Consider the following 10,648-nt stretch of genomic DNA (forward strand, 5'->3'; position numbering starts at 1 on the left):
TTTCTTTATCCTAAATACTTCTTTTTTAATTAAATAAAATTCCTAAGTTTTATACTTACACTTGCTTCTCAAACTACGATATAAGGATAAAAAGACACATTGTTGGAACAGAGATTAATATGGTTCCCCGCGTGCCTACAAAACCTTCCATATTTTACTGTGGTTATTTGTAGTAGGTTTCTTTACTCTTTCTGTAAGCTCCTCCTTTCTACTTAAGTGTGTTCTCTTGACTTTTGCTTTGCAGGCTGACAAAAACTCTTCAATTACGTTTTGATTAGGAGATATGGGGGCAAGACAAGTTCTAAAGCTCTCAGAGCTACTAATAATTGAATATTACGTTTCTTATGATTGCAGCATTATCAATAATTATAGACTTCAAATATTAGAGTTCTGTATTCTCAGTAACTTGTTGAATCATTGACTCCAAGAATAAATAGAAATCATTGGCTGAAGTTCCTCTAGGGGTAGATTTTGTAGGTTCGATACTTGGATCAAGTTTTCTCTTCATTTGAGGAGCGGGTTTCGGAGTCCTGGACTTTAAATCAACACATCCTTTATAAGAAATAGCACCTATGAATGAAGCATTTACTCCTTTTACCACTGGTACCTTGACAATTGATTTTTCTCCCACTAATGACCAACCATATTCTCTTCTCATTCCAAAGTTAAATCAAGCGTCATCTATAGAAATACAGTTTTTACTTAAGTCAAGCTTTCCTTCCAGTCGCCCATCCAATTCTTTCCTGCTTGAGTTCTTCCAGATCTCCTATTGGCTATTTTGAGATTTGTTTAAGACTAAGCTCACCCCTTTTTGATACATAGGTATGCAAGGTGTTAGGTTTACATTGACATCTTCAAACTTTCCTGTAGTCTTTCCTACATACATTGCAAAGTGAGTGTTGAATCATCTTTCACTATGCTTAGTAAGAATTCTTTATGTTCATCTGAAAGTAGATTTACGTACAGATTTCTTAGGTTCTTCGTAGATACCAACCTCCTTTACAACCTTTTTACACCATTTTCTTTTCCAAGTGTAGGCTGACTGTAAAGGAATATCACAAATACCAGCCTCTTTATAGACAGAACACCTTTCTTCAAGAACAAGTTGCCAAAAATGTTTCTGGAGGCTTTCGGGATAGTGTCTAAATGGTCCTCTACTGTTGATTTCCGATTGTGTATTAGATTCACCTCTACATCAGAAGATAACTGTACATCATAGTCTAGCTCTATATCAGAGCTTGCTTATCTTTGGGGTTATTTTTAAAGGATCACCTTCATTTCAAGAGAAACACCAATATCATTGGTATTACCTACATTATTACTATGCACACTTTTACCAATTATCGTTTGATTGGTATCACAATCAGCATCAACTTCACTATTCTCAACTTCCATGTTTCTCTGGCTCCTAGTTAATTTGTAATCCTTGTAACTACGGCAGTGATCCAAGGAACCATATTCACACTCAAGAATCATTTCATCTTCTCCAAGATTAAATGGGTTCCCAGGACCATCAACATAACGCTTCCGTTTAATTTCAGCTCGCAAATCCATTAGACAATTACTTTTAGAGTTAACTTTGTGGTTAACAAATGCAACTTATGCGTAGAAAGGTTCTTTAGTACGGAATATATTTATAGTGCGCAAATTTGAGTACTTTTTTCAGCAATTGATTTTAAGCACTTGCTACATCTATTATGAGACCCTGTTAGTTTTTATTACGATGAATTATATCTTGAAACGAACTAATAAAACTAATAAAACTAATAATTTGTTACATTAGTTTTGAACATTTCCTGGCTACTGGTAACGAACTATCTACTACTATATTATGTAAATACACGACCTAGTACGAACCTTAAATAGAATCACTGTATACATAAGTCTGTACGAAAACAGCATAATGTAATAGAGTACGTGTATGTAATCTGTCGGAATAACAAATTGAGGTAAATCTTTGTATATCTGTTTACTACCAATTAAGGACATAAACAGGGTCTAATATACACCAATAAAGGACACAACTAATAACCTTGACTTGCCTAATTGGACTGCGGGCATCACTCCCACGGTCCGTATGCCTAGATCTAGAAACTACCACCAGTTGTCACGTGTAAAAGTGGTATAAACTCAAGCGTAGACATATTTCCAGTCGTGGTAGTTCGATCACAATAAACGAATCGAACATTGCGACGATACACGATGCTGACTATATACGGCGACGACACACACAAAAAAAACTAGAGGCGAACAAGACGAACAAGACGAACAAGACGAACAAGACATCACACTAGTAGTTATAGCCACCAGTTAGCAGATCGTGCATCACCACAAGACAGGAAAACCAATAAACAACCAGCATCATACGTCGCCTTAACTACATCGACCTTACTACGTCGCACTAATACCACCAATACTGCTGGTACCGCGCACATTAACAGAGTAATGCGTAAGAAAGTACAACGTAGAGCGTCCAAAGAACAACTGTCACACCCAGTTACTGGTCCTTCCCCACCAGGAAAAAGAGGACTGTATGGCAGACGTACAATAGTAATAACCTCAGTCGAAATTTCCCCATTGGGCAACTTTGATTTGCTTCGTGTCCCTTCCAACTATGTTTAGTACTTGCACCATTGAATATCATCAACGGTTCAAGTTGCATGCGACAGTCAAAGATTTTCACTTCAATTTATTTCGTCCATCTTATTACAAGAAGCAGTAACCATCAATAACATCTGTCAATAGTAATTGTCAACAGTAAGTGTCAACTATCAACTGTCAAGAGTGGAGTAGTTCTTTCCCCATATATTTACTACTGCCATACTTATAATGGCACGTTTCAAGTTTGGAAAGAAAAAGAAGAGCCATACAGACGAATCCTCTGATCTCTCGTCAATGGACCAACATCTGATTGAAGATCATCATCATCAACAACAACAACATTATCAACATTATTTACCTTCAATTGGAAAACATTCACAACAAGATCAATTGCCTCTTCAAACCGTTCAACAAGCTGGAAGAAACGTTGCAATCACTCCTCAACTTCAACAACAAAGTTTTGCTTCGCCCAAATCGTTTAATTCTCCGGGTCTCGAAAGACAGAAACCCCCAGAAGCTCCAATGAATAGAACAGCTTCAAACGGAGGGTTTCCTCCTCCAGGGACCCACGCCGGTCGGTCTCTTGAAAATCTACCCCACGGAAGTAATAATAACAATTTTAGCTCAAGACAGTCGTTTGATAATGGCGTGTCAAAAGCTCCAGGCTATCACAATGAACAACCAAATGGTAACAGTAATGGTAGCGGTATGGGGAATGCCTCTGGAAAAGGTGGCGGTGCACCACTCCCACCACCACCACCACCCGAACAACAATTGCAACAACAACTGCCTGAACCTTTTGGTATTCAACAAGCTTATCAAGCACAGCCTCCAAACCCTAATTCTTGCTGGGAAAGGTACAAGCTCTTCAACTCCCCGTTCCCAAGATACAGACACGCAGCCTCTTCTATTGCCAGTGAAAAGGGTGAAGTATTTGTTATGGGTGGGTTGAAGAAAGGTGAAGTGTTTGGTGATACCTGGAAAATCGTCCCCCAAGAAGACCCGGCCCAACATAGAGTTCTAGGATATGTTGCTAAGAACACTGAAGTCAGCAATAAAAACAATCCTCCTGCGAGAGTTGGCCATTCAGTGGTGTTATGTGGTAATGCTTTCATTGTATTTGGTGGTGATACCGTAGACACTGATGAGAAGGGGTTTCCAGATAACAACTTTTACTTATTTAACATCAACAACAACAAGTATACAATTCCTGCTCATATTTTGAACAAGCCTTGTGGTAGATATGGCCATGCTTTGGGGACAAGTTCATTGAACAATTCAAGCCCCAGACTCTACTTGTTTGGAGGTCAATTGGAGAATAATGTTTTCGACGATATGTACTACTTTGAATTGAACTATTTCAAGTCTCAGGATGCTACATGGAAGTTGGTTAACCCTTTGAACAATTTTAAACCTCCTCCTTTGACTAACCATTCCTTGTCGGTTTACAAGAATAAGATCTATGTGTTTGGTGGTGTTTACAATAATGAGAGAGTTTCCAATGATCTATGGTGTTTTGATGTCTTAGTTGAAAAATGGACCCAAGTTCCAACCACGGGTAACGTTCCACTTCCTGTGAATGAACATTCAGCTTGTATTTGTGGAGAGAAATTGTTTATCTTTGGGGGGAACGATTTCTCAGGTGTCATTTATGATTCCTTATATGTTTTAGACTTGCACACATTTGTGTGGTCCAAACTTACCTTGGAGGGTGAAAAGAATGGTCCTGGTCCAAGATGTGGTCATTCAATGACATACATTTCCAAGTACAATCGAATTTTAATCATGGGAGGTGAAAAGAATGATTATGTCTCTGAAGATCCAAATGATTTCCAAGCTTATGAAGAAGCTGATGATGAACCAGTTGGTACTATGATTTATGAATTGAATCTTGATAATTTGGATCGGTTTTTACTGTCTAATCCTATGCCTACAAAGTCAAGAAATGAAATCCATTCAACTTTGGTACCAGGCCCTCCACCTTATACTACTAAGAAAATGGCTGCTTCTGCTGCTGCAGCCTCTTCTGCTGTGTACGGTAACTCCAATGAGTCTCAGCTGTCACATGGAAGAAATGCTTCCGAAGACTTCAGAACTCCTAACGCATCTCCTATACCTCAACATGCAGCAACACATATGATGACCCCACAACAACCTGATATTTCCCAAATACATCCACAGGTATCTCCTCCTCCACCTCAACTGGTGGAATCAGGCTATCTAGATTCCAGATTGGTGGACTCTAAGACTCGGGATATCGATCCATATGACAACCAGAAGGACAACTTTGCCCAACCACCACCTCAAGATTTCGTTGATGTTGTACTTAATTCTTCTGAAGCCACTTCTGTAGCAGATGCAGATGTCACACTTAGACATGACTCTGTAAATGAAGTGCCAAATGTTGTCGAAGAAGCACATAGAGAAGGGAATAAGACAAAGTTATCACCAACCAAGAATGCTTACCGTGCTTCTTCCGACACAGAGACTGAAACGGAAGACGAAATGGAAAATGACTACCCTAGTCATGTGAACAAGCCAGCTGAAGTCGAAAAAAATTCATCTCATACTGCTCCCCCTGCTAATAACAGTCCCATCATTTCTAGTGGGCCTGGACCTGTGCCTATCGAAGGGTCCAGGTCCATCAGACAAGCGGATTATAATGATCCAATGAGTACACCCAAAATGTCTGGAGTCGAGGCTAATGCTGTTAAGAAGTTGATAGCTGAGTTGACATCGGAATTGACTCAATTAAAGCACTCTACAAAGGTTCAAATGCAAGAAGCCACAGAGAAGATTGTTGGTTTGGAAAAGGAACGGGATGAGTTGAAGCAGTCGGCACAGGCTCACCAGAGTGAATTGAAGCAAAGAGATTCGATCATCAAAGATTTGAAAGAAACTGTTGATCCCAAATCATTGGTTGTTAATGATTATGACGAACCTTCCAATAGAAATATCAATGACGTTTCCTTGAAACCAAAGGTCAGTGAGTTGACCAAATTTAAGCTTTCCAATTTGGAGTTGAATAATAAATTGGTGTATTTGGAACATGAAAATAAGACATTGAATGACAAAATGGTTAAGTTTGAACCCTTTATGAAGCATCAAATTGCTGAGTTATCTACGTTTCAAAAGATTATCAAGAACCAAGAGGAGAAGATTGCATCTTTGACTGAAACCGTAAAGGATCAAGAATCCTTACACAAATCAGTTAATGAATGGAAGAGTAAATATGAAGATTTACAATTGGAATTCAACAATTTCAAGGCCATTCACGAAGAACGTGAAATCGAAGTCGATGATGATTTCATAACCGATGCCAATAATAACGATTTGGGAAGCGATAATGATGTCACCAATAGATCTTTGATGTCTACAGTTAGCAAGCGTACCAAGAAGGATATCTCTTTGCAATTGGAATCTTTGGTGAATCTTTGGTCTGTTGCCAGTGGAACAGATGGAACATCTGTGGATAAAACTGTTGATTCTGTTGCCATATCCAAAGGTGAAGTTGTGACCAAATTGCAAACGCAAATTGATGATTTATTGAGAGTTAGTAAGAACAATGAAGAGAAATATCAAAGTGAAATCAATACGCTCAAACAAGAGTTGTACACCAAACAAGATTCACTCAAGCAAATCGAAGAAAACTATAGAGAGGCCATTCAATCAGTTAACAATACAAGTAAGGCCTTAAAGATGAACCAGGAAGAATCCAATTCTCAAAGGGCTCTTCTTGATAAATTAACCAGGGAGAATAACGAATTGAAACTTTTTAAGAAGGCAAGTAAGAGAGTTAGTTCCAGAGGTGGGTTTGCTGATGTTCCCCAAGAAAAGGGTATTCTGACCATTGACGAAGATGATGAAGATGCCGATGAACATGAAAGAATTGCCACTGCTCATTACACCATGAAGATCAAGGATTTGGAGGCCGATTTATACATTTTGAAACAAGAAAGAGATCAGTTGAAAGATAATGTTACTCAGTTACAGAAACAACTTTATCTTGCTGGAAATCATGAATAATATAATTAGTTAATGTGTCAGCATTGATGTGTGCGTTTATCTGTGCGTATGTCTGTGCGTTTCTATGCGTTTACTTTTGTCTGCGTAATTTTTCCGTTATTTACGATTTCTGTTATGTATTATCACCATAAACTCTTACCCATATATATTACCCAAAGTATAATAGTAATAATGCGAATAATATCCTTTATACCATTAACCGTCGTTAGAGGAACGAGGAGCAAAAAAATTATATTGATTCTCAGCACCTGTCAACTCTTCTTCCAATGAAGTTGTTCCGATGGCTGCACCGTTAGAAACCAACGTATTCAAATCAGTCGATGAAATTTCATTTGGAATTTGATGCCCATCAGTGATATCATCGGTATCCTCTGCCTGAATCGGAATATCCAATCCAGGAGGAGCAGATGGGAATAAACTGGCCTCTTGTATTCGTAACAACTCCTTTTCTGGTAAGTTCTGCTCTGGAGGCGATATAAGCAACGTGGAATGGTTTTGGTTTGTTTCTGAATATGAGGGCACGACATCGTAACTATGTTCAAAGTCAAATAAACCTGTACCTGCCATTGTAGACGATGACGGACCTGGAAAATGAGATGGAGGAGGAGTTGGAACAGAAATATTGGAGAACAGTGGAACTTGCGGGAATGGTGATGTTGGAGCTTGTTCCATTTGAGCTGGTGATGATCCTCCGGTAACAGAAGATCCTGCAATTATCATTCCGTCGTCTAGAGGAGAAGAAAGACTTTCTGGATTTGAAGAGGGAGGTTCTAAAACCGTTTGGAGGGGTGTGTGAGTTGCCGAAGGTAATGAAGGACTTTCTGATCTGAAAGTTCCAATAACCACTTCCGTAGTTAGTTGAAGAAACTTCTTCATCCGTTTATATTTGTCAGTATTGATGAAGTCGCTTCGGAAATTGAAGTTATAATTCGACAGTACTCCACCGCCTTGTTCCTGTTGGTGGGCTACGGCAGCACCTAAGTTGTTTGTAGCAGCAGCATTGTCTTCTAACCCAACAGATTTACCCAGTAAGTTGATCAAAGCTTCGATAAAGTACTGGAACGAGACCAAAGGACACCCACTAATGGTGGGGAATGCATCTGCTGGGACTCTGACGTTAGTTCTAATTTCTGCCGTCAATGTAGTCGGATCAACAATTAAAGGAAGTACAACTTGTTGCAAGTCTTTCCTAAACGACTCGTAGTAGCCATCCGAACCATTCTCTATTCGACAGATCCGTACGAACGTCAAGATAATCCCGTTCGAGTCCCGGATCTTCCTCATATGGTGGACGTTGATCTTGATAGGAATTGACTCTCCTCTCAAGTAGCCCCGGGACGAAATGTCTAACGAGACCTTGATAGAGGGACCTTGTTGTGTCGAGGGAGTCACGGTCGAGCTGGAATTGATGTTTGTCAACGAATACGCTTCAGAGTTATTGGACGACGCAGTTGCAAAAGTATTGACGGTCGAGGCAGCTGACTGGGTCCTCGATAACTTCCTAGAGTTATCAGGTGATGGTATGCTTTGGGGCGAGTTATCGTCTGTGGTTGGAGTTAATGCGTTATTATTGTTCTGTGCCAGGCCATTAGAAGGGAACAAAGAAGCTGGACTGGAACTTGTGCCATTGCTTGAGCCAGTTCCAATGCCTGTTCCTGCCGCTTGACCGGAGCCCTTTGGACAAGTAAAATTATTTAGACTGCCTGACTGCGTTCCATTCATGGTGCCATTGCTTGTGGTGTTAGGGGTTGCTGGTGATTGGGCTGCCGAAATCGGCTGGAGGATCTGTTGATCTTTGGAGTTCTTGATTAGTAATCGTTTGGGTTTCACCGGAGGCAACTTCGACACATCTATTGGATTAACTAGCTTGATGAGTTTCTCTGAAGTGTAGGGGGAGTTGTGTAATAGTTTAAACGGTTTCTTGGTGGTTATATCCGAGGATTGTGACTGATCTATTGTGGATGAGGAATGATTATTGAGGGGTGCGGTAATTAACGAGTTGCTGGCTAGAGTTGCCTTCAAGGAGTATTGAATAGCCCCCCGGCCAAAGTCTATACTTGTATACACCTTTTTCTTTGGTAGTTTGACTATGAAGGGGAATCGATGTTCTCCTTTACTTAACCCATTGGAGAAGTCTTGTTGTTGCTGTCGGTCCGTGGGGGGGAGTCCTCCATAAATGGTGATGGAATGATCAAATAAAAGATGTTTTACTGGTCTTAGTTTGGATGACGACGTAGCACTGACTTTAACTAGTCCTATAAGTGACAAGATGATAACAATGTTAGCAAGATTCTTCTTGGTGGTTAGGATAATTGATCCGTAGACTTCGTCGCCGGGGAAATAAGACCTATGCGGATTATCTAATTGGATGTAAAAATCGTCGACCGAACTGTGGTCTAATTTGAAGTTGAATAAATCTTGCGGTAGTGATCCTAAAGATGACGACGAGGTCGACGAGGCTTGGTTATAACTGGTTGTTGGGGGTCTTGCGTCTTGATCATTGGCTATGGTTCCGAGTTTATTCGGAATGAACTTCGCCACAGCACGTCTCATATGGAATGTAGCATGGAGTGGGGGGGGGAGGGTATAAAGAATGTGTGGGACTGGCTGATCGACTGTCTAACTGATTGACTGGTTGACTCACTCACTAAGTGTGGATGTCTGACTGATAGAGTATGTCGTATATCTGTGGCTGACTATTTAGATCGTATATCTGCGTCAAACGACTTCGATACCCAGGGTCACTAGGTGTAGTGTCAACTAATGTCTCTCTTTTGTCAACTTGGTTCGACAACAAAAGACTGCTTTTTATCCGGAGGAGTATGACGATAATTTGAAAAATCAACCAATAAGTAGACGTTGTCTGATACTTTGGAAGATACTTCTCAGTATTAACTGCTGTTGTTTACTAGTAGAATTAATGAGCTCGATGATATAAAATGAATACTAATGTTTACCACCCTTTTTGGTGATTGAAGATATGAGTTTTTAGGCGTTGTCTGGAGTCCGTTGTCTGAAGTCCCCGTAAGTTTGTTCGATTTGATTACGTACACGCTGACAATTTCTTGCGTATTTTGTCTGTGCTCCATTTTTTTTTACAGAGCCTTGGGTATATGCAATATGTGGCGTACATGTATACCAATCAATCGATGTGTAGGTCTTCCTATCTGGTCTTCCTATCGGACCTTTACTTACTTACTTACGTACGTACTTACTTACTGGTCCCCGTATATTTAGTATACTTCTGCATGTCGTACAGATGGGTCTGTATCTGTTTAACCTGAATCTAGACCATTTTAGTAGGTCATGAGCAAAATAGATCTTGCACCGCCCGCTCTCTCTATCCGACTCCATTCACAGGAAGAATACAAAACTGTAATATAATAATTTTATATAACGTCTCTTTTATTTTCATAAACACCACCTCCACCACCACATTGTACTCATCCCCCACTCTCCGTCAGACATTAAATTTTTTGACCTTAGACAATTCACAAACCACTTGGTCGCAAACTGCGAATCGCTTTGCATTACATGACATGACTTTGACTGCCGTTGGAGATTTGCTCCCATTTTCGTGCCACATTTTATTTTTGTCATGTATTTATTCCTATTGTACTTTAGCCCTTTTTTTTGGTTTTTTACTTTAAAGCGCCCTACTTATACATTTGTATTTGGTGTTTGTAAAATACGGTTGCTCTTTTCCCTTTAGTTCAATCAAGTATACGACAATGGTTCACCTTGTTGGATCTTCGATAGCACGGTGTCTGCAGTGGTTGTGTAGAGGCTTGCTAAGGTCAAATATTATGCAATTAATCGCTGTACACCCTCTCATCCCCTGCTTAAAAGGTTGCACCCATGGAAACAAAAAAATTAAGGATATAAATACATCCTTCTTCCCCAGTGTGCTGTTTTACGTCAACCATTACGTCAACCATTATCTGAAGACACTTCCTGTCACGACGCATTCGACCCCATTCATGTCTGATTTTTGTTATTGATTGTTATATTCCGAGAGATC

At 39.9% G+C, this 10,648-nt stretch overlaps 2 protein-coding genes across 2 annotated transcripts; one reads left to right on the plus strand and one right to left on the minus strand.

Moving 5' to 3' along the window:
* Window positions 1-2,829: 2,829 nt before the first annotated feature.
* KEL1 (Kel1p) lies at window positions 2,830-6,627 on the plus strand (the record flags this gene model as incomplete). The annotated part of the gene is made up of 1 exon (XM_043195061.1): window positions 2,830-6,627. The coding sequence occupies one exon, from the start codon at window positions 2,830-2,832 to the stop codon at window positions 6,625-6,627; it is 3,798 nt and encodes a 1,265-aa protein (XP_043050258.1).
* Window positions 6,628-6,822: 195 nt separating this feature from the next.
* RIM8 (Rim8p) lies at window positions 6,823-9,180 on the minus strand (the record flags this gene model as incomplete). Its single annotated transcript, XM_043195062.1, has 1 exon — window positions 6,823-9,180. One exon carries the CDS (start codon window positions 9,178-9,180, stop codon window positions 6,823-6,825), a length of 2,358 nt encoding a protein of 785 aa, XP_043050259.1.
* Between the last annotated feature and the right edge of the window lie 1,468 nt (window positions 9,181-10,648).

This window comes from Scheffersomyces spartinae, assembly GCF_019049425.1.
Source record: "Scheffersomyces spartinae strain ARV_011 chromosome Unknown scaffold_6, whole genome shotgun sequence".
Classification (NCBI taxonomy): Eukaryota; Fungi; Ascomycota; class Pichiomycetes; order Serinales; family Debaryomycetaceae; genus Lizanozyma; species Lizanozyma spartinae.